The sequence below is a fragment of the Rhinopithecus bieti genome, unplaced genomic scaffold (genome assembly GCF_001698545.2).
Source record: "Rhinopithecus bieti isolate Rb0 unplaced genomic scaffold, ASM169854v2 scaffold_31823, whole genome shotgun sequence".
Lineage (NCBI taxonomy): Eukaryota > Metazoa > Chordata > Mammalia > Primates > Cercopithecidae > Rhinopithecus > Rhinopithecus bieti.
In genome coordinates, this window is record NW_016814121.1 from 3,105,588 (window position 1) to 3,129,159 (window position 23,572).

The window sequence follows — 23,572 nt, forward strand, 5'->3', positions numbered from 1 at the left end:
TCTGTGGGTTTTGCTGCGGCTCCGTTTTAATAGGAGCGTACCCTTCGCCCCTTCTCCCCGTTCCCCACTACCGTCTCCCTCTCCTTGCCCTGCATTCACAAGAAACTAATTGGGGATGGTAATTCCCCATGCACAGGGACTCTAAGAGGATTAAATGAAATCATTTGCATCAGCTGTGGTCAGTAAAGCAGGTAAACCAAGTCTGCCTCCTGAAGAAAGATCCATCGAACCAATTGTTTTATAAATCTCCAAAGCGACAGCATTTCTTCCACTTAAGCAAGGCGCACGACCACACTTAAGAAAGTCAGCCCTGCCAGGCAGTCCATGACGTGAATGCTAGTGCCCCAAGGCCCTGGGTAAGTGGGCGGCCAGACCCTCGCCCTCCGCCGTGCTTGGAGGAAGGCGCTAGAGCCCAGCCCCTTGGTCCAGTCCTGCTGCGGCCATAAGAGGGCGATGGTGTCCTTTGAGCCCGCGTAGCCCAGCGGCCAGGAAGCCAGGCCCAGCGAGCGGCCCTAGGCGGAGCGAGAGTGCAGGCCTGACACCATCCAAGTTCTTCCCGGGAGGGAGAGATGTCGCCTTTACCCCGCGCATTCTCACAGCGTTCACATTCATGGAGCCTGTCACAAGGTTGGCATTGTGGATACCAGTTTATGGAGGAGGAAATCGAGGCCCCAAAAGGAATGGAATTCACTTTAGCAGATGGCAGCAAAGCCGATGTGTGTTCCAACTGCACGCGATTTACCCCAGAGCCTGCACCCTTTACCAAACATAAACCGAGTGCTTCGGCTGGTCCTTTGCTGAGTGCATTACAAATACTATGTTATGTATTCCTCACTTTCAGTCCATCTTCGAGGTAGGCATTGCTATCCCTGCTGATCACTTGGGGCCACCGAGCCCCCCAAACAGACCTGTAGCTGGGACTAGAATCCAAAACGGCAGACTCCCCCTCCCCCATCCTCTTTCTGCATCATCACACGCACCTTTATTTATTTATTTATTTATTTATTTATTTATTTTGAGACAGGGTCCTTGTCACCCAGGCTGGAGTACAATGACACAATTATGGCTTACTGCAGCCTTGACTTCCTGGGCTCAGATAATCCTACCACCTCAGCCTCTTGAATAGTTTGGACTACAGGCACATGCCATCAGGCTCGGCTAATTTTTTGTATTTGTTTTGTGAAGACAGGGTTTCACCGTGTTGCCCAACCTGATCTTGAACTCCTGAACTCAAGTGATCCGCCCATCTTGGCCTCCCAAAGTCCTGGGATTATAGGCATGAGCCACCGAGCTTACCCCTTTACCACCAGTAGACAAGTGGGTACCCGGAGACAGAGCAGCACATCCCAGGGGGCTTGTAAAAAGTATAGATTCCTTAGACATTGAGGCTGTAAACCCCAAATATCTGAGACAGGTCTCAGTTAATTTAGAAAGTTTATTTCGCCAAGATTGAGGACGTGTGCCTGTGGCACAAGCTCAGGAGGTCCTGACAACATGTGCCCAAGGTGGTTGGAGCGCAGTTTGGTTTTATACATTTTGGGGAGACATGAAGCATCAATCAACATATGTGAGATGAACATTGATTCAGCCCGGAAACGCGGGACAACTCTAAGCTGGGAAGGGGCTTCCAGGTCATAGGTAGATAAGAAACAAATGGTTGCTTTTTTTTTTTTTTTTTCTGATTAGCGTCTCCAAAGGAGGCAATCAGGTATGCATTTATCTCAGTGAGCAGAGGGGTGACTTTGAATAGAACAGGAGGCAGGTTTGCCCTAAGCAGTTCCCAGTTTGACTTACTTTTGCCTTTAGCTTAGTGATTTTGTGGCCCCAAGATTTATTTTCCTTTCATGAGGTTCTACAAAGGTAAGGTCCAGAAGTCTGTGCGTGTTTTAACTCCCTATGTAATTTCAGTGGCGGAAAAGGTCTAAGATTCACTGATGCTACTTTGTGCATCTCTGCAGCCACTGCCCCAGGCTGATCAACGGCATCTCTTACCAGGGAGATAACCTCCTAGCTTGTCTTCCTAATTCTACTTCTGTCCTTCATTCAATCTCCGCACAGCAGCCAGAGGGAGCTTTAAAAACAGATTAAATCACTTCCCTGCTTCCAACACTTCTAGATTCCTGCCTGTCTCTGACCTCACGCTCGTTCTAACCCACTGCATTACTCACTATGCTGCAGCCAGACTGTTACCGGTGGAGGGTGCCCAGGTTCTTGGCGTCTTGGACAAAACACACAGACAAAGCAAGGAAAGAATAAAGCAACAAACGCAGAGATTTATTGAAAATGAAAGTACACTCCACAGGGCGAGAACGACCCAAGCAAATAAACTAAAGAGGCTCCTTACAGAAGTTTCTGGGGTTTAAATACCTTCTAAAGGCTTCCCATTGGTTATTTGGTGTACACCCTGTGTAAATGAAGGAGCCGCCCGTGATCAGTCTGATTGGTTGTGGAAAGTGACCAATGAGAGGCTGAAGTTACAAGTTACGCCCTACGCAAATATCTGATTGGTTGTGGAAAGTGATCAATCAGAGGCTGAAGTGAAGTTACAAAGTTATACTCCTATGCAAATGAAGACTTGGCCCCCCGAGCAGCCTGACTGGCTGTGGGAAGAAGGGACCGATTAGAGGTACTTTCAGTTTTTCATCTGCCGCACAGAAAAGCCGGGATTGCAAAGGGAGTAGCCTCTGGTCCTTTTGTTACTTGGATGTGGAAAGTTGGGGTTTTCCTTTTGATTTACTTCTAGAAAGTCAGTGTGAATCAGCCTTATGTTCCCTGCCTCCAGACCCTGTTCTCCTGCCTCAAGACTAGCTGGCTTCCCCTCGGTGCCACAGCACCAGGCTCCTCATCACTCCAGGGCCCTTTACTCTGGTCTCTTTCTTTCTTTCTTTCTTTCTTTCTTTCTTTCTTTCTTTCTTTCTTTTTTTTTTTTTTTTTTTTTTTTTTTTTTTTTTTTTTTGAGACGGAGTCTTGCTGTGTCTCCCAGACTGGAGTGCCATGGTGTGATCTCGGCTCACTGCAACCTCCGCCTCCCAGGTTCACGCCACTCCCCTGCCTCAGCCTCCTGAGTAGCTGGGACTACAGGCGCCCGCCACCACGCCCGGCTAATTTTTTGTATTTTAGTAGAGACAGGGTTTCACCGTGTTAGCCAGGATGGTCTCGATCTCCTGACCTCGTGATCCACACGCCTCGGCCTCCCAAAGTGCTGGGATTACAGGCGTGAGCCACCGCGCCCAGCTACTCTGGTCTCTTTCTGCATGAATTATCTTCGCCCAGGCTTTTGTGTGGCTGTCTCCTTCTCCGCACTCACGGCTTGCTCAAACATCACTTCCTCAGAGAAGACTTCCCTGATCACCTTATCTGGAATAACTCTCCAGTCCTTTTTTTTATCCCTTGATCCTGTTTTACTTCTTGTCACTGATTTTTCTTTTTTTCTTTTTCTTTTTTTTAAGATGGAGTCCCGCTCTTGTTGCCCAAGCTGGAGTGCAATGGCCGGATCTCGGCTCACTGCAACCTCTGCCTCCTGGATTGAAGCGATTATCCTGCCTCAGCCTCCTGAGTAGCTGGGATTACAGGCACCCATCACCACGCCCGGTTAATTTTTGTATTTTTCAGAGAGGCAGGGTTTCACCATGATGGCCAGGCTTGTTTCGAACTCCTGACCTCAAGTGATCTGCCCGCCTTGGCCTCCCAAAGTGCTGGAATTACAGGTGTGGGCCACCGTGCCTGTGCTTGAATTTCTTTTCTTTTTGTTTTCTTTTCTTTCTTTCTTTCTTTCTTTCTTTTTTTTTTTGTTCATTTATTGTGGTCTCCCTCCACTAGAACATGCATGTGCTGAAAATAGCGACTTGATCTGTTCTGTTCATCATATATCAATGCTTAGAACCAGGCCTGGCACACAGGGCAGCTATAAAATATTTGTTGAAAAAACACAATATACTTACAAAATACAGGTTTTTTTGTCTGCTCATCGCCTGTTTTCCCACCGGATATGAACCCCACAAATACCCAGACTGTCCATTTTGTTCACTGCCTGTTTCCTATGTGTGCTTGATATGTAGTAGGCCCTTGTATTAAGCATGTCTTTGTTTTTTTTTTTGTTTTGTTTTGTTTTTAAGATGGAGTCTCGCTCTGTTGCCCAGGCTGGAGTGCAGTGGTACAGTCTCTGCTCACTGCAACCTCTGCCTCCCGGGTTCAAGCGATTCTTCTGCCTCAGCCTCCCAAGTAGCTGGGATTACAGGTGCCCACCACCACCCCTGGCTAACTTTTGTCTTTTTAGTAGAGACGGGGTTTCACCATGTTGGCCAGGCTGGTCTCGAACTCCTGACCTCGTGATCTGCCCGCCTCAGCTTCCCAAAGTGCTGGGATTACAGGCATGCACCGCGCCCGGTGCCTTTGCTCTTCTGTACTCAGATGCTTTGAGATCTTGGGTCCTTGCTCTTCCCAGAGGGACTGCCCCACCCAGGGTTAACCGGTTCCTGGAGATAGTGAACAACTCACCCAGGAGGTCCCTTGCAAACGCACACCACCCAATCCAGAGCCCACATCCACAAACACCTCCTTTATTAGGCTCTCTTACTCAGGACCAGTATCCAACTGCCCTGATCATCCCAAGGCCAGACACCAGACAACTAGGGAAAGTCCTTATACCCCAGCACCTGCTGCAGTTGTCAAACCAACCAATCCTAAGCCTGCTTACCTTGCCTCACCCATTCCTTCCCATGGAAACCACAATAAAGGCTCTTGCTCATGTTTTCCCCTCCTTCCCTCTGCCTCCTGACCAACCCAGTGCTTTCCTGTGCGGCTCTGCACAGCGCACCCTGCCTCTTGTTTCTATAACAAAGATCTTTCTCCATGACAGTCACTTCCATGTTGGCCTACCATGTCAGATTTCAGGACCCTTAAAACAGCTCTCTGCCGGGTGCAGTGGCTCACATCTGTAATCCCAGCACTGTAGGAGGCTGAGGCGGGTGGATCACTTGAGGTCAGGAGCTTGAGACCAGCCTCACCAACATGGTAAAACCTCATCTCTACTAAAAATACAAAATTAGTTGGGTATGGTGACAGGCGCCTGCAGTCCCAGCTACTCGGGAGGCTGAGGCAGGAGAATCGCTTGAACCCAGGAGGCGGAGGTTGCAGTGAGCCATTGAACTCCAGCCTGTGCCACAAGAGCGAAACTGCATCTCAAAAATAAAAATAAAGCCCAAAGCCCACGGCTGGTCCACAGAAACTGCCTTGGCTGTGTTTGCATGTCTTTGATTAGGGGGACTGCAATCTCAGGAAAGGGGCCTCAGGCCTTTGCTGCAAATGCAAGCAAAGTAAGAGGTTAGGCTTTTCAGCATCATGCCTCCCTCCAGCGTGCAAGCCACAAGTCACATCCTTTCACCCTGGTATCCCAGGCCCTGGCACCCGGGGCCGCACACTTCTATGGAAACAGATCTGTGGGCAAAGCAGAGGCACCTTGGTCTGCAGTTACAGCCAGCTACCACCAGGTGGGTTCTGGAGCCTGTGATGGGGATCCTGGAATCTGTTAGCTGAGACTTCACAGGCCAGAACGACCTATGGAGAACAATTTAGATTTCTGTTCAAGGGCCTCACCGACTTCTCTGAGTATCTGACTCTGGAAGCCCCTACTCCAGGAAGCCAGAGTTATTTCCTGGGAGTCTCAACATGTGGGCAGGACAAGCCACCTGCCACTTCACCCCTTGGCATCCAAGGGAGGGGGACTCAGGACAGATAGACTTTGGTCAAGGGAACAAGAGGCCTGGGTGGGGGCTGCATGGGAGGGGGGAATGCAGGGGCCATCGGAGGCAATGGGAACCTAATGGTGGAGTGTCAAAGGAGAAGTGAGGTTCCAGTGGGAGGAGAACCAAAGGTGACTTCCCCCACTGGCCTGAGGGAGTGAACCCCAGATGGGGCCTGCAAGTGAACTCATGAGGTGTCCAACCCTGCCTGTGCCCCAGTTTCCACGGTGCAGGACAAATCCCTCAAAGTATGGGGGTCTTTGGGAGTACACCCCTGAAGTTCCAAATGAGGCTCATCTGTGTGTCCAAGTGTGAATTCCCAAGTGTCTGCAGGTGTGCATGTGTGCACGTGTGTGTTGGATGAAGATGCAGAGTTGTACCTGTGGGATGCCAGGAAGCCACACACTCAGCGGGTTGGAAGATGACACCCTCATAGCTGGTGTATGCTGGAGCACAGGTGTGAACTCACACTCCCCTGCATGCACCTCCTTCCTGGAGAGGAGAGGTGAGCCTGGCCCTATAGGAACCATGAAGCCCTCTGGCTTTAACTAGATGCCTTCCTGCTTCCTGGTCTTCTTCAAGAGGGTCTGGAAATGGGTGCCCAGAACATTTGGACAGTCTAGGCATTGGGAGGGCACTTGGTGGCCATCTTGGTCCATTCCCACTGGCTGCTTGAACATCTTCAGCTTGACCATCAAAATGAAAAAAAAAAAAAAAAAGTAAATATTTGGAAGAAGTTACAAAGTAAGGCACTGATGTTTGAGCCAGCTGGAAAACACCAGAATCTGCCCAGCCCCTTTCAAGATTTCCAATTGCTTTGCACTGTGACCCTTCTCACTGGGATCCGACACCCCAGTTGTGACAAAGAAAATTTTCCTGTACACACCAGCAAGTGGAACAACTCTTACCCGCCCCTTTCCAGCTTCTAGACACTTTCTATATTTCCTTCATACAGATAAAAGTGTCCACCCATTCAGATGCTAAATGATAAATGTTCCAAGTAATTTTTATTTTAGAATACAAGAGAGGTACAAATGTATTTACAGTTGTACATATACAATCAAATAATAATATATCACAGTTTTGTAAATATCATTTTAGATAAATATTTACAAGGTTAAAGTGACCATTTTCTGGAAGTAGAACACAGTTTCTTGAAAACTCTATACATTTTATACTTTTCATTAATATTATACTTTCTTTATTTTACAAAACGCCCCACGGGAATCCTGGTAAATGACTGCAAAGTGTGAGAGGCGACACCAGAGGGCGCGCACGGCTGGAGTTTGAGGAAATGGGCAGGGACCGAGGGAAGTGTGGGCAGACGGGGCAGAACTCCTGGGACTGGGCACAGCTCGGATAACCAGCTATCGCCAGGCTCGGTAGGTGTGTCACCTTAACCTCCCGGGCAGCGGTTCCAGTCTTGCCCTCCTCTCGCTGAAGTGTGTGTGTTGGAAGGGGTTGGGGGGAACTTTCGTCTTCCAAGGCATGATGTCACAGCTGAAGCGGAGGGGTCATTGGTCCAACTCCCTCATTTTACAGATGGGGAAACTGAGGCCCAAAGAGGTGCAGGGTCTTGCTTGGGGTCCTACAGAGGATTTCCGTTGTGCCTCCACTTTCAACGTGCCTGGTGCACTGCAAAGAGCTCCTTCTGCATCCATCCCCAGGAGCCAGGTTTGGGGGTAAGCTGGCCTAAAGGAGAGAAGGGCCCAGAAGACGCAGGTCTCTCCGGGTCTCTTCCGGCTGCCCATGGACCCCAGTAGCCCGCACCTGTCAAGGTTGCATCAAGACTCCCGACACTTCAGGACACCAGTCCCAGGGGCCGGAAGAGGAGGTGGCGCCCCCACAAGCCCCGCGCCCGGCCGCACCCGGACAAGGAGGTCGCCCTCCCTTCATTCCGAAGCACAGGACTCTCGGTGGCGGAGGCGGGGACTCCCCTTCCTCTGCTGAGGGATCCTCGGGGCTCTAAATTCCGCTCTCCTGGCACCCACGAGGGGATGCCGGTCTGGGCGCCCGGTTCTATAACAGGAGGGAGACGGGGGCGAGGCCAGGCAGGAGGACCCACTCCCAGAGGCGGCGGCCGAGTAGCCGCACCAGCTGCGTGGCCTGGGTGAGGGACGCCGCCCTCAGTGTCCTCATCTGCGACACGGGCCGAGGCGGGAGTGCTCCAGCGCGCGGGGCTCCGCGGGGGCGCCGGGCCAGGGGTCTGGGCGGGAGGGCGAGTCGCGCTGCGGGGCCGGGGTGCCGAGGCCCGGAGCGCCGCGGGGCCGGGCGAGGGCCGCGGGAGCGGCGCGCTCACAGCACCATGGCCCGCGCGGGTGGTGCGCGGCGGCAGCGGCGGCTGGCGGCGGCGAGGCGGGCGCGTGCGCGTTGCGGGGCGGGCAGCGCGCGAATGTGCCTGCCGCCGCGCTGGCGCCGGCTGCGCTCGCTTTCTTCAGGGGGGGGGGGGGGGGGCGGGGGGGTGGGCGCGCAGGCCGGCCAGCTGCGAGTAGGCGCTCTGGCACACCTGGCACTTGTACGGGCGCTCGCCCGTATGCAGGCGCACGTGGTTGCGCAGCGTGGACGACTGGCTGAAGCGGCGGTTGCAGAAGCGACACACGAAGGGCTTGTCCAGCGTGTGGATGCGCATGTGCGAGCGCAAGTTGCTGCGCGAGTTGAAGCCGCGGTGGCAGATGACACAGCGCATGCGGCCCGCGGGGCCCGCCGCCGAGTCAGCTGGGTGGAAGTCCTCTGGCCGCGGGGCGGTGCGGGAGAAGGGAGACGAGGAAAGGGAGAGAGCAGCCCCGTTAGAACCAGCGCCCTGCGGCCCGGGCCCCCAGCGCCCCCCGCCCGGGGGGTTCCGACCCTGAGGGCGGATGCTGCCTGGACGGTGGCAGACGGACAGGAGGGACAGCGAAGGGTCCCCCTGCGGGGGATCCAATAGGAGTTGGACTCACGATCGCGATGCGAGACCTCGGAGACTTAGCGACTCAGCCTAGCTAAACCTCAGCTTTCTCATCTGTAAAATGGAAACCTAGCACTGCCTCTTCGGGCGTGCGATTGCCCGAGAGGATGAGAAAAGACGTCTATGGAAGGTCTCTGCGCTAAGCATCCGACCTGCCTTAGCCAGTGCCTGAGAGATGCCTGGATTGGAGCAGGCCTTCCGTAAAGGGGAGCAACTATGATGACCCCCACCAAACCTTTCATTAACTCATTCCACAAACATTTACTGAGTGCCTACTCTGTACCACGGAACTGCGCCTCGGTTTTCTCCTTCCTGAAATGGAGGTACTACTAGCATCGCCCTCGTAAGCCTAGTAAGGATCAGTGAAAAAAGTTTTTTGTTTTGTTTTTTTTGAGACGGAGTCTCCCTCTGTCGCCAGGCTGGAGTACAGTGGCGCGATCTCCACTCACTGCAGCCTCCGCCTCTTGGGTTCAAGTGACTCACCTGCCTCAGCTTCCCGAGTAGCTGGGACTACAGGTGTGCACCACCACGCCTAGCTAATTTTTGTATTTTTAGTAGAGACAGAGTTTCACCATGTTGACCAGGATGGTCTCAACCTCTTGACCTCGTGATCCGCCCACCTCGGCCTCCCAAAGTGCTGAGATTACAGGCGTGAGCCACAGCGCCTGGCCCAAAAAGTTTTTTTTTTTTTTTCGAGACAAGGTCTCGCTCTGTCACACAGGCTGGAGTGCAGTGGTGCCATCTCAGCTCACTGCAGCCTCGACCTCCCGGGTTCAAGTGATCCTTCCACCTCAGCCTCCCGGGTAGCTGGGACCACAGGCTCGTGCCAGCACACCTGGCTAATTTTTAAATTTTTTGTAGAAATGGGGTCTTGCTATGTTGCCCAGGCTGGTCTGGAACTCCTGGGCTCAATGATCCTCCTGTCTCTGCCTCCCAAAGTGCTAGGATTACAGGCATGAGCCACTATGCCCGGCCTAGAGAAATTAATGTTTGTAAAACATCAGCTGCAGAGCAAGGACTTAATAAACAGTAGCTCACCAGCTCAGGTTCATCCTCCAAAAATAAGGACCACCGACCACAGTACCTCATGCCTGTAATCCCAGCACTTTGGGAGGCAGAGGCAGGAGGATCATTTGAGCCCAGGAGTTCCAGACCAACTGGGAAACATGGCAAGACCCCCATCTGTACAATAAATTTAAAAAATTAGCCAGGTGTGGTGGTGCATGACTGTGGTCTCAGCTACCTGGGAGGCTGAGATGGGAGGATAGCTTGAGCCCAGGTGGTTGAGGCTGCAGTGAACCAAGATAGTGCCACTGTACTCTAGCCTGGGCAACAGAGAGAGATCCTGCCTCAAAAATAAATTAAATAAAATAAAAATATGGATAATCAAATTTCACAGGCCAGGTGCGGTGGCTTACACCTGTAATCTCAGCACTTTGGGAGGCCGAAGTGGGGAGATCGCTTGAGGTCAGGAGTTCAAGACTAGCTTGGCCAACATAACAAAACCCCATCTTTGGTAAAAATGCAAAAATTAGCTGGGCATGGTGGTGCATGCCTGTAATCCCAACTACTCGGGAGGCTGAGGCAGGAGAATTGCTTGAACCTGGGAGGCAGAGGTTGCAGTGAGCCAAGATCGCGCCACTGCACTCCAGCCTGGGTGACAGAGTGAAACTCAGTCTCAAAAAAGAAAAAAAATACACAGAGGTTTTATGGAGATCCAGTGGGATGATATCTGCCAAAGGTTTAGCCCAGGTCTTGGCAAGAAATAGTTGTTGAGCAAATGGTCTCTGCTGTGATGGGCCGCATCCCCGCAACACACACACAGGCACAGTCTGTCCTGCCTGCCTTCAACAGGCTTATACGGAACACCTACTCTGTGCCAGACCCTGCACCAGACATCAGCGACAGGGCAAGGAAATATACAAGTTGTCAGAACCGGAAGGGAACTTAGAGATTATCTTACTTAGGACCTTCCCTTTACAGATGAGGAAACTGAGGCACAGGGCATTTCCAAGATTGCACAGCAGAACTAGAACTCAATCCAGGTTCCTGCTGCCCAGCCCCTTTCTTCTCCTGTCACACCTCATTGCCTCTCTGGTCTCCCCGACATACCCCCCACACAGTCTATTTTGGCCAGGAAGCAGCAGGACCATCTCCCACCCATGCCCGGCCCATGTGGCAGCTCCAGGGGCATCAGCCTCCTTGGACCTGTATGTCTTATCTGCTCAATGTTGCCAGACATTGAACTGAGGTCCCCGGAGGTCAAGAACCTCCCTGCCTCTCTCATTCTCTCTCTCCCCTCCCTGGGCTCCCCTCTCCATGGGTCTGTGTCTCAGTGGCCCCATGGAGAACACCTACCATGCTTGTTCTTTTTCTGGTCCTCCTCTAGCCCAGGCACACCAGGGATCCCCAGGAAGGTGTTATGTGAGTTTCCGTACCACACCAGCAGTTCCTGGTCGGGTGGGATCATCTGCAGGGAGGGAGGCAAGAGGAGGTCGGGGAGGCAGCAGCTGGGAGGTGAGAGTTGGGGATCTCTGAGCACCCCTTCACAGTCAGGAGACCTGGACCCAGTCTCAGCCCTGAGAAAGCCACACGGGCCCATTTCCACTGAGCTGTCCCAGCAAGCTGCATAAACACGGAAGACCCTGGGGTGTCAAACCCCTCTGTCCCCCTCTCCCTGCCCAGGCCATCTCTGTCCATGCTCTGGCCACAGGAGAGCTTCTAAGCTGACAGCACCAGAATGGACACCTCACAGCAAGCAGAAGTAATGGAAGATGGAAAATTAGAAATCTTTGCAATTCTTACGCAGGAGAACTAGAGTCAGCCAGCCCCTGGGGCTGCAGGGCTGAGCCAGATGTTTCCAAGAATTGTGGGCTGTGGGGCACCCTAGGGTACTTGGCTACACCCTGCGGGGATAATGTTCTGGAAACATCTCTTATCCAAAGCTGCCATAGACACCCCACATCACAGGTACTTCCCGACCAAGCACAGGGCTCTGAGTGTCTCCGTGCACATGGCAGATGCTAAAAAAGAAGCATTCGGATGGATGAACACCTCCACCTCAAGAAACATTGGGGTACACTGTCTTACACAGAGTCCAGTTCACCGCGTCCTAGGTCAATGACAGAGAACCCCACAAGTGATTTTGGGGCTCTGCTGCTCTCGGGGATGACCTGCCCCAGGCTCATGGCAAAGGATGTTGGTCAGAGGGTTTTGCAGTGATGATCCAGGGAGGTGTAAGGGGCCTGCTCTTGGGGTGGTACTGGCCATAAATATCACACGCTCCAGGACATCCCAAGGGGCCTGCCAGACCTCTCATGGAAGCCAGTTACCCCTCCCAAGTGGGGAAGCTCCAGGCCCTAGCCAGGCAGGGCATATGAGAGAAGGGACAGCCTATCACTATCCCGAGGCCTGGACCCCGGAAGTGCTGGCCTTGGCACCTGCCCCTGGGGGCCACTATCTGATGTGCCCAGAGAAACCCAGACACCCCCTGGCAACAGCTGGTTTGTTTTCCTGGAGGGTCCTTTATTAGTTGAAGCACAAAAGATCACATGGGATTCCATCTAGAGGTGTCTGAAACCAGGCCAGGATCCCGCATTGACTTCTGTGGTCAGAGACAAGGCCCCTTCTGTGTCTATTTGGTTCAGCCTGCAGAGCCCACACTCAGAACTCTGGCGTTCATTACGTCTTCCTTCCTCTGGTCAGAGCCTGGAAGACCCTCAGACCGTTGCAGCAAGCTCTGCTCACCCTTGAAAAGAAGGGAAAATGGAGGTCGGGCGTGGTCGCTCATGCCTGTAATCCTAGCACTTTGGGAGGCCGAAGCAGGTGGATTACTTGAGGCCAGGAGTTTGAGACTAGCCTGGGCAACATAGTAAAACCCTGTCTCTGCAAAAAAATAGAAAAATTAGCTAGGCGTGGTGGGGCATGCCTATAGTCCCAGCTACCTGGGAGGCTGAGGCAGAACTGCTTGAACACAGGAGGCAGAGGTTGCAGTAAGCCGAGATTGCACCACTGCACTTCAGCCTGGGTGACCACTCCAGCCTGGGTGACAGAGCAAGAGCCTGTCTCAAGAAAAAAAAAAAAAAAGGAAGAAGAAGAAGAAGGGGAGGTCGAAAGAGAAGGGGTGCAAACAGGAGGGTGTGAGGGGGCTTAGGCAACAGCTATCCTCCTGAGACTCAGCCTAGAGTCACCACATCCATTTCCTCATGCCTCCATGGTTCATGGGGCATCATGGCGAGCCTTAGGATCAGTAAGTGACAAGAAGCCAACGTGGAAACACCAAGCGCAATCCCAGAAGCCACAGAAAGTTAGATGGTGCCTCCCAGAAAGTGGACAGATTACAATCTGGCACCACAGCCAGAGTCCTGGTGACCTCTCTGCTCATTCATAGTCATGACCACTGTCCAGGAGGCCAGCAGGTCAGAGGTGGAGGCCTCTTCTGGAAAGGGGCAGAGAAGAAAGAGGTTCTGATTTGGGTTTTTTGTTTGTTTGTTTTTTTACATTTTTAAAAATTCTACTTTTTTTCCAGACCTCACTGGGATAGAAGGAAGAGGTTTTGTGAACCTCCCAGAAAAGCAGATGATGGCATTGAAATATTTAACATAAATTAATTGTGAAGGAAATCTGTCTACGAGATGGTGCAGATGAGCCCTCTGTCACCAGGTCCCTATGTGACCTTAGGCAAGTCACTTTGCCTTTCTGTGCTCCTCAAATGAGGGGGTCAGGGAACATGGTCCCTGAGTTCCCCCCAACTCTAAGACTCTGGTTGTAAGTCACCTCCAACATTGTCCCGACCCTTGGCTTCCAGTCTTGGATGAAACCAGACACGTTGATGTCATGGTTCTTCCAAAGCAATCAGCATCCTCCCCCAGACCGCTGGAGACGCTCCACAGAGGGTTCCTGCCCAGTCTGGAGTCAGACATATTGGGGTCCACTAGGCTCCCCATCTGCTGAGCAAGTGACCTTGGGCAAGTTGCCTCACGTCGTGGGGCCTGTTTCCTCACATTGCCATGGCCACACTGAGTGGTTTTTGGGGTGCAGCGGAGCCATATGCATAAAGCTCTTTGCATAATCGAGACGTGGAAGCGCCAGTGATTGTTTTCCTGGAGCCCACCAACCTCTCAGAGAAGATGGCAGCGGTTTCTGGCACGTCCAGCTCTCCGCAGGAGTGCTCGCTGAGTTGCAGAGGCTGCTGGTTCGGTGGAAGCCCAGGGTGACCAGGGTTCTGCCGTCAGTGTCCAGCAAGAACACAGCCTGGGCCCGAATGCTCCAAGGACACCAGCCCCATGCAGGTACCCCCACTTCCCAGCCCCATCTCCCCCAGAAGAGAAGCCAACTCCTCCAGCACAGATGTGGGATGAGATGGTAGGCTCAGCCAGCCCCCAGTGGAACTCCACCTCCAGGCTCCAGGCCTGGGGGTCATCAAATACTAAGCCAACATCAGCCTTTTAATTTTAATTGAAAACAACTACTATTAAATATAAAATAAATACAATAACAGTAGGCTGGGTGCAGTGGCTTATGCCTGTAACCCCAGCACTTTGGGAGGCCGAGGCGGGCAGATCACTTGAGGTCAGGAGTTTTGAGACCATCCTGGCCAACATGGTGAAACGCCATCTCTACTAAAAATACAAAAATTAGCTGGACGTGGTGTGTGTGCCTGTAATCCCAGCTGCTCAGGAGGCTGAGGCAGGAGAATCGCCTGAATTTGAGAGGCAAAGATTGCAGTGAGCTGAGATCGTGCCACTGCACTCCAGTCCAGCCAACAGAGTGGAACCCCATCTCAAAAAATGAATAAATAAAATAAAATAAGAACTCTGATGGCAACAATTGCAGCATAAGGGTGAGTCATTTATTTACTAAGAATGCTTTTAATGTACTAAAATTAATTTTACTAATGAATTTAAAACTTTAAAACAGCAATGCAGACATATGGACCAAATTGTATAAACATATAACGCGGTATAAAATGAGAAGTCACTCTCTGCCACTCTGGATGCCAGCCACTGTCGCTGGTTTGCTGCTTGTCTTTCCCCTGAAGGGTTTGCCACTTTGAGACAATTTTAAAATGCTGACTTAAGGTTCATGGAGAGTAGCATGATGCCGTCTACATCATGCCTCTGACTTTTTAAAAAATAATGAGCACATATTACTTCTGTACACACACACACATTATTTTTTAAAAGCAAGAAAATCAATTAAGAAGAGCCTACAGGTTGGGTGCAGTGGCTCTCACCTGTAATCCCAGCATTTTGAGAGGCCGAGGTGGGTGGATCACTTGAGGCCAGGGGTTCAAGACCAGCCTGGCCAACATGGTGAAACCCTGTTTCTACTAAAAATACAAAAATGAGGCCGGGCACAGTGACTCACACCTGTAATCCCAGCACTTTGGGAGGCCGAAGCAGGTGGATAACGAGGTCAGGAGTTTGAGATCAGCCTGGCTAACATAGTGAAACCCTGTCTCTACTAAAAATACAAAAATTAGCTGGGTGTGGTGGCACACAACTGTAGTCCCAGCTACTTGGGAGGCTGAGGCAGGAGAATCTCTTGAACCCAGGAGGCAGAGGTTGCAGTGAGCCGAGATGGCACCATTGCACTCCAGCCTGGGAGACAGAGCAAGACTCTGTCTCAAAAAAAGAAAAAGAAAAAAAAAAAGAAAGGAAGGAAGAAAGAAAGAAAGAAAAGAAAAGAAAAAGAAAAAATAATAATAATGGCCAAACTCGGTGGCTCACGCCTGTAATCCCAGCACTTTGGGAGGCCGAGGTCGGCGAATCACCTGAGGTTGGGAGTTCGAGACCAGCCTGACCAACATGGAGAAACCCTGCATCTACTTAAAATACAAAATTAGCCGGGAGTGGTGGTGCATGCCTGTAATCCCAGCTACTCAGGAGGCTGAGGCAAGAGAATCACTTGAATCCAGAAGGCGGAGGTTGTGGTGAGCCAAGATGGCTCCACTGCACTCCAGCCTGGGCAACAAGAGCGAAACTCCATCTCAAAAAAAAAAAAAATTAGCCGGGAGTGGTGGCACGTGCCTGTACTCCCATCTAGCCAGGTGGCTGAGGCACGAGAATTGTTTAATCACCTGAACCCAGGAGGCGGAGGTTGTAGTGAGCTCAGCACTCCGGCCTCAGAGACAGAGCAAGATTGTCTTCAAAAGAAAAAAAAAAAAAAGAGCCTGCTGGAATTGAGAATGACACGTATTTCCAGACAGCTAGAAGCCAGCAACCCCACCTGCCCAGAGGCTGGGAACTGGGAGTCTCTCTCAGCCCTTCTGTGCCCAGTGCCCAGGCCTCTGGTGTCTGCCTGCTCCCAGGCATCCGCCATCAACAACCTTCTACTACCAAACCCAGGAAACCCAGGAACCTGCAGCTTCTTCCCTGGAACCCTGGGATCACTGTGCAGAGGCTCCTGGGGTCCCACCAGCTGACTGCCTGGATGCAAAGAACAGCCACCATGCCCTCCAGGCCCCCTGGGCAGAGCACTCTTTACTGCTGAGACTCAGGCCTGGCCTGGCAGACCGAGGCTCTCTGCTGGGGCTTGGAGAAGCAGGATCAGTTGGTCTTTCACTTTTTTGGGGAGCAGGAAAAGGCTCAGGACACAAAACAAACAAAGCAATTCCCAAAAGAACTGAGTCCTGTACCACAAAACCCACATCAGCAGAACTCTGGAATACCAGTGCCTGAGTCTCTTTTGACAAATGGACATGCCCTCTCAACGTGCTTCTCTGGGCCCTGTCAGCCCAGAAGGTCTGTCCTGCCTCACTTTCTCAATTTTTATTATAAATTGGAAATGAGAGAATTTTGGGTTTGTTTTCCTGCTGTAAATTCATATCCTGCCACTGAACATGCTCCCAGGAGACTGCAAATACCCTCCCCTTCTCCACAGGGTCTGAAGCCGTAGTGTAAAAGGATCTCAATGCCATCTGGACAAACATCAATTTCCATTGTACCACAGATGTCCTGACACACCAATTAATAGAGTTCCAACAAATAGATACTGGCCAGGGAGGCCACATGGTATGGTGACTCAGCGCTCCAGCTCTGGGCTCAGATGGGCCTGGGTTCCCATCGCAGCTCAGCAACTTCCCGTAACCTCCCTAACATTTCAGTTTCACCGTGATAAAAATGAGGATAGTAACAGACAGCAGCACTCTGAGGGCTTAGCAGATTCTATTTTTTTAAAAGTTGTTGGCCAGAGGCAGTGGCTTATACCTGTAATCCCAGCACTTTGGGAGGCTGAGGCGGGCAGATCACCTGAGGTCAGGAGTCCGAGACCAGCCTGGCCAACATGGTGAAATCTACTAAAAATACAAAAATTAGCCAGGCATGGTGGCGCATGCCTGTAATCTCAGCTGCTTGGGAGGCAGGAGAATTGCTTGAACCCAGGAGGAGGAGATTGTAGTGAGCCAAGATTGCACCACTGCACTCCAGCCTGGACGACAGAGTAAGACTCCATCTCAAAAAAAAAAAAAAAAAAAAAAAAAAAAAAAAAATTAAAAGTTGCTAAGACCCTTTTAATCCTTCAACATTTAGTGGCCACTTGCTATGTGCTAGGTACTTTCTAGAACTGTCATTTTAGGCACCTGAAGTTATAGTCAATTCTGTGACTGGAGTAAGCCGGGAGGTTCCCCAGGGGTCACATCAGTGGATCCAACCAGATGCACGCCCTGCTTGGGCGCCTCCACTGACTACCTGAGCTCTAAAAACCCCATTGCCTTCGTCTCTGTTGAGAAGGCTGTTATTCTGTATTTATGGAGAGTTTTAGAGCAGCAATAGCATATTCTGCTTATTGAATAAAGATGTTCCTTACTATTTTTGGCAAGTAATGGGTTACTGTTATGAAATATGAGCGGCAGTTCTGAGTGGCAGAAAGTTTAAGAAAACATCAGAGCAGAGGTCCTTCTCCTTGGCTAACTCACCCACACACACAGAATAAACAGCCGATTGATTCCCAAGTCGTCCAGGGAGTGGCCTGGGAAACAGCAGCATCTTCTGGTCTAGCCCACAAGGACTGCGTGAGCTCTGGGCCTCGGCCTCATCTCGAGGGTGGCCACATACACCCAGACACACAATTTATCTGGTAAGTGGAATCTGACATTGTGACAAAATGATTTGAGAAACCTGCCACCACAAAAAATATATCCAACTTTAAAAGTAAAATGGGTAGCATTTTGATTCCTTGTCATTCACGCAAACAGTCCCTTCTTAGAAGTCTTGCTAACTCTGTAAAAGCATTGACAGCCATACTGGTAGATCTGTCTATATCACATATGTTATCACATATCTATACCTATATCGTATGTGTGTGTGTGTGTGTCTGTGTGTGTGTGTGTGTGTCCTGATCCTCTTTTTTTGGTTGTTGTTGTTGAGACAGAGTCTCGCTTTGTCAGCCAGGCTGGAGTGCAATGCTGCTGATAGCTCACTACAACCTCCACCTCCTGGGTTCAAGCAATTCTCCTGCCCCAGGCTCCGGAGTAGCTGGGATTACAGGCACCCACCACCACGCCCGGCTAGTTTTTGTGTTTTTAGTAGAGATGGGGTTTCACCGTGTTGGCCAGGCTGATCTTACACTCCTGACCTCACGTGATTTGTCTACCTCATCCTCTGAAAATGCTGGGATTACAGGCGTGAGGCACCATGCTCTGCCTGATCCTCTTTTTTCAATTTAAATTCCTGATCGAATGTAGAGGACCATTTTTCCTAATCCTATAAACCCAGTTGCTTCCCTGAAGATATTCTCCAGCCTCTTTGCCCTTGGACTGAATTTCTGTCTAAATTTCTATTCATGTTTCCTGATTTTGTTTGGCTTCTAGCCGGTGTGACCTGCGCAGCAAGATGAGACTCCGGTCACCACATCTGCCTCAGCCTGGAGCCCTCTTGCCAAAATTATGTAGGCGTTTCTGGTCTGTCTCTTGTGTTCACATGTGTGGGCATGTGTGTGTGTATGGGGTTGGTGAGGGGATGGGTGGGAGCCCTCCATCGCATCTGTATCAGGATGGCTGGGAAGGAGGGTATGAAGGTGAAGATGTGTGTGACAGGATGGTGGGGTGAGGATTTGGAAGGGTGCATTCTGTTAGATGTGGGGTTCAGCCGCACTGGAAGCCAATTTTAGGATGCGGTGGCCCAGCCAGATGGTCAAGGAGCCACCTCTGTCCTGGGCCTGCGCTACCTTCAGTCCTCTCTGCACCCTGCCTCACAGCCGTCTTACCTCACTTGAAACCCAATCCAGGAACCGCTCAGCTTTTTTTTTATCCTCCACCTCCTGCTCCTTCAAGCACCACCCCTCAGCTGGGACCCAGGCTAGTCTCCCTGCTGTCACCTCTGGGAGAGTCCCTAGGGCCTTGTTATTCAGGGACAACCAAAGGAACCCATCCCAGAAGCTACTAGGCCCTGGCACCCCCAGGGGTCTTAGAAAGAGCTTCAGGGTCTGAGTCCTGGGGAGAAAATGGAACATGGACTGAAGGTCAGTCGCTCTCTGCTCCTCTAGAACACCCCAAAATCTCCATCAAGCTCCAGCCCTGCCCCAAGGGGAGCAGAGAAGTGTGGTGGGAAGCGCCTGACCGCCTCTGCACAGCACTTGCTACCAGTCTACCCCCAGCAGCCGGTGGGTAGGTGGGCAACTTGCCTCTACTTCTGGGCCAGATTTCCCGCCAAAGGACACTGTCATTGGAGGGTCCCAGTGTGGGCCTGCCCGGGTGACCACCTCTCTGCTTGGTTTGTACCCTCCGCCACTGCCCAGACACCTGGATCTTTTCTGCCTCTGCCCAAGCACTGCCCTACCAGGAAGCCCTCCTTTTCCCATTCTCCTCTGAACCTTCCTGGCTCAGCCTCATCCCTGCCACACCACAGGAAGTGATATTTACCTGCTGTCTTTTTTCTTTTTTTTTTTTTTTTTTTGAGATGGAGTCTCATTGTGTCGCCCAGGCTGGAGTGCAGTGGCGTGATCTCGGCTCACTGCAACCTCTGCCTTCCTGGTTCAAGCAATCCTCATGCCTTAGCCTCCTCAGTAGCTGAGATTACAGGCACCCGCCACCACGCCCTGCTAATTTTTGTATTTTTATTAGAGATGAGGTCTCACCATGTTGGCCTGGCTGGTCTTGAACTCCTGACCTCAGGTAATTCACTCACCTCGGCCTCCCAAAATGCTGGGATTACAGGCATAAGCCACCATGTTCAGCCTGTTTCCTGGCCCTGTCTGTCTCCTCTGAGAAGGCTCAGGAAGTGCAGCTATTAGTGCTAACACTCTCCCCAGATGGCCTGCAAAACCCCTAAGTCTGCTGCCACCAAGGGAGACCTGGTTTTCTGGTCCGTAAACTGTAAATAATCACAGAGTCCTCCTCCTGGGGCTGTGTGGGGATTAAATACCGTACTGCATATCCAGCATCTGGGAGAAGCCTGATACACGGGAAGCCATTGCTGAGACTGGAGTCATGAGCCGTAAGCCACTGGTGCCCATGCATGCAGAATGAGGGCCATCAGAGCGCTAAATGGCTGCAGACACATCCCCTCTCTCCCACCCCAACTCGTTCCCTGGGCTGCTTCTCCCCATCTTGCTTCTCTGTGTCTCTGTGACCCCTGAACATCGGGACACCCTCAGCCAACATCCAGGGACCTCACTACTGGGATGCTCGTAACATTCCCAATGGCATCAAGTTGAGAGCCCTATCCTTTCTGATCTGCAGCAGAAAGCTTCCCATGGAGGTCACACACCTGGTGAGTGGGGTGTCTGGAGACCACCTGTCTGCTGTAGCCCCATGGCCTGAGCAAAACCAGCAAGGCCAGTGTCAGCTCCCCCTCTGTCCACTGTGGTTCCTGGACATCACTGCCCTGCACACCTCCCCACACCAGGTTTACCAGCTGGTCCCTACACAACAGTGCACACACACACACCTCAATGGCCTTGTAGAAGATGCTGGTGCCGATCTGGACCACCTCTAGGTTCTGCTCCTGCTCATTACGTGCACACTTGATGTAGGTCATCCAGCTCCGGTGGTCCTCCTGGCTGGCATCTATGAAGTAGCGCACCGTGCCATCCTCATTGAACACCTGGGCACAGATGGATCAAGGACCAGGTAAGGCAGGGCTATGCCATGTGTACAATCTTCCAGGCACTTCCACACACACACTCTCCATCCTCACAACAGCCCCAGGAAGTGGATAAAGCTTCATTTTCCCACTGAGGAAAGGAAGGCTGGAGAGGTTCAGGGACTTGCTTGAGGCTACCCTATTGGAAGTGGCCCACAGGGAGTCAGTCTCCAAGGCCCTATGGGCTGACCATGATACACGCTCCTGATGCCATGTCCTCCCTACCCCCAGAAGAAAAGGGTCTCCAAGGATCACTGCTCAGACAAAGTGGCCCTGAGCTATTTCAAGGGATGCAGAGGTGCTCCCCATGGCACTGGGAACATCAGCCAGGACCTCAGAGAGGGAGGATCCTGGAGCCCAGGGAGGAGGACTGGCTCGCTGTGGCACTCCAGTTTGGCCTAAACCCCTTCACACGAGCTGCCAAGGCCACTCGGAGGTCATACTTGACCCCAACTTCCTGACTCAGCAACTGGAGAATGTGGTTAGTGGCCCAGCCCTCCAGAGAAGGGAGAAGATGAGGTCAAGAGAGGCCTCGGGCCATCCCCCAGGTATATAAAGTTGGGCTTCTCCAGAGTCTGCCAGGAGGGGCCTGGAGTGGGAGAGCAGGTGAGGGAATAGGATTAGGAAGAGTGTGCACCAGTCTGGCACACTGGTTTCCCGTTCTGCAAAGTTAGGAGGAAGCACAGGGGTGGCCCTCCTGGCACTGGCACTGTCACTCTCATGGGTGGAAAGGCCTAGGATGGAAGCCTCCTGGAGCTTCTGTTTCTCTGGGTAAAAAGGGAACAGTAAGGCATGGGCTGCTGAGGTCATCCGTGACTGCAGGCTGGGGACACAGAAGCTGACTCAGTGCCAGCTCAGCCACAGTCATTGTGAATGTCATTCTACCTTCACCAGGCCTTCTCCTTTCCAGCCCCACCTCACCCCGAGCCCAGGACTGGCCTTGAGGGGCTTCCCAGGCTGCTTCTGGGGCCAGGGAAAGAATATAAGTAGCTGGTGGGTAGCCTGGAGGGAGGGCACGTGGGGACCCTGGGCAAGCCACCTGACTGCTCTGGGTCTCAGTGCCCTCATCTGCCAACTGGAGCCAACCACAGTCCTGCTCTGCCGGGGTGTCCCGAGGAAGGAGGGTCGGATTTTCCGTGCCTAGAGGTGGGGCGAGCTCCAGGCTCGGGTGGCTTAGAGTCCCGGCTCAGGGGCGTCCAGGCGGGGAGTGTCCGCTGCTCCCAGCCCGGTGGAAGCGGCGATGGCCGGACATCGCAGGCCCAACCGCGGCCAGCTCCCCTCGCTGGTCCCTGCGCCCCTCTGCCCCAGCCCTCGCGCGCATACCTCCCACATGAGGTTGTTGTTCTTGCAGATGTCCACGTGCTCCGGGGCGATCACGCGGCCAGTGAAGGGGCCCATCTCGGTGCCCGCCTTGATCCACGTCTTGGAGAAGATGCCGAGGCCCTCGCCAGGGATGGAGCTCTGAGCAATGATCACCTCCGCCGGCAGCACCAGGCTGGACAGCTTCTGCACTTCTGTGGCGGCAGGGCCAGGAAAACAGGTCAGAGTCCGAGGCAGCCGAGGACCAGCCCTTCCTTCCCCGCCTGGACCCCGGCTTCGGTCCTGCCCAGACCGGCCAAACCCAAGTCGGCCCCAAATCCAAAGAAGCCACCCGGGTGTTGGGGGCAGTCGGATGTGCAGAGGCTCAAAGACCTCTCCTCTGTTTGCAACCTGGGGACCCTCCGTGCCCTGGAAAGGGAGTGGTGCGTTGGGGATCATTTTTAGAAACGGGTTTTTAGTCTCTCCGCGAATTCTCAAAGCATTCACAACTTCTTCCGCCCTCTGCCCCGGATAAGTTTAAGAATTAATGAGCCAACGGCAGCGAGCGGTTTTATGCACGGGAGAACTGAGGCCATGTCCTGCAAGGAGGTGAAGGCCAACCGGAGACTCTTTCGCCTAGTCGGGTTCCGGGAGCCCACTGTGCGTCCAGGCTCCGGGCAATGGCAGAGGAGCCAGGCCGTGATCAGCGCTGGGGACAGACCTTGGGCTGGCAGGTGTTGGAGGTGCCAAAGAAGCACCCGCAGCAGCTGGCCAGGCTCCGCGCTCGCTGTGTGACCTCGGGCGCGCCCGAGTCCCTCTCTGCTCCCAGGCCGTGGGGTGCCAGGGAGGGCGGCGCCCGGGCTCAGACAAACCCCGATGTCTTCCCTCTGGGCGGGGAGGAGCCGCAGCGGCCCCCAGCTCCTCGAGGGTTCTCCTGTTGGGCCTCTGCGGCCGGACTGGGAGCTGCGAGGCGTACAGGGGCGGCCTCCATGTCTTACAAGGTTCCCCTCTAAGCTACCTGGGAAAATACCCGGCGAGCGGGCCGGCTGAAAGGGGGGGGTTAAACGGTGTCCATTGCGGCGCGGCCGGCAATTTGTCACGCTGTTAAAGTGATCGCATTCATTCGGCTCCATTCGAAAGAAATTGCTAATTCTAAATTCATTAGCCCTGGAAGAATGCTGTAGCAGTAAATTGTAGCTCAATGCGGAGGGGACTTGTTTAAAAGGGGCCGAGGAATTCCCCTTACAAAAAGGGGGGATTAGATGGTTGACATAGCGTGAATGGAAGTGGAATTAGTCTTCACGGTAAATTAAGAGAGGAACAGAAATCGTAAAGGGGGAAAAGAGGGCGACGCGCAGAGATGCCAGAGCCAGGGAAAGATATTGTTTGCGGGTTGATGAATGAGGAATAAGAACTTGAGACATCTTAAAGAAAAGAAACTTTTCTCGCTCTCTCTTTCTCTCCCCCGCTCTCCCCGCGGCTTTTTCTCCCCGCCCGCCCTCCCT

The 23,572-nt window shown here is 52.6% G+C and overlaps 1 protein-coding gene across 1 annotated transcript in view; it reads right to left on the reverse strand.

Annotated features, from left to right (window-relative positions):
* Positions 1-272: 272 nt before the first annotated feature.
* The window catches only part of PRDM12 (PR/SET domain 12), a 24,303-nt gene continuing 1,003 nt past the window's right edge, over positions 273-23,572 (reverse strand). The window contains exons 2-9 of the mRNA XM_017849894.1: positions 22,092-22,282; positions 20,574-20,729; positions 11,044-11,155; positions 8,197-8,471; positions 7,836-8,082; positions 7,610-7,760; positions 7,334-7,433; positions 273-512 (exon numbers count right to left, since the gene is read on the reverse strand). Coding sequence (XP_017705383.1) covers positions 273-512; positions 7,334-7,433; positions 7,610-7,760; positions 7,836-8,082; positions 8,197-8,471; positions 11,044-11,155; positions 20,574-20,729; positions 22,092-22,282 — 1,472 coding nt within the window. The remainder of the gene's footprint in view (positions 513-7,333; positions 7,434-7,609; positions 7,761-7,835; positions 8,083-8,196; positions 8,472-11,043; positions 11,156-20,573; positions 20,730-22,091; positions 22,283-23,572) is intronic.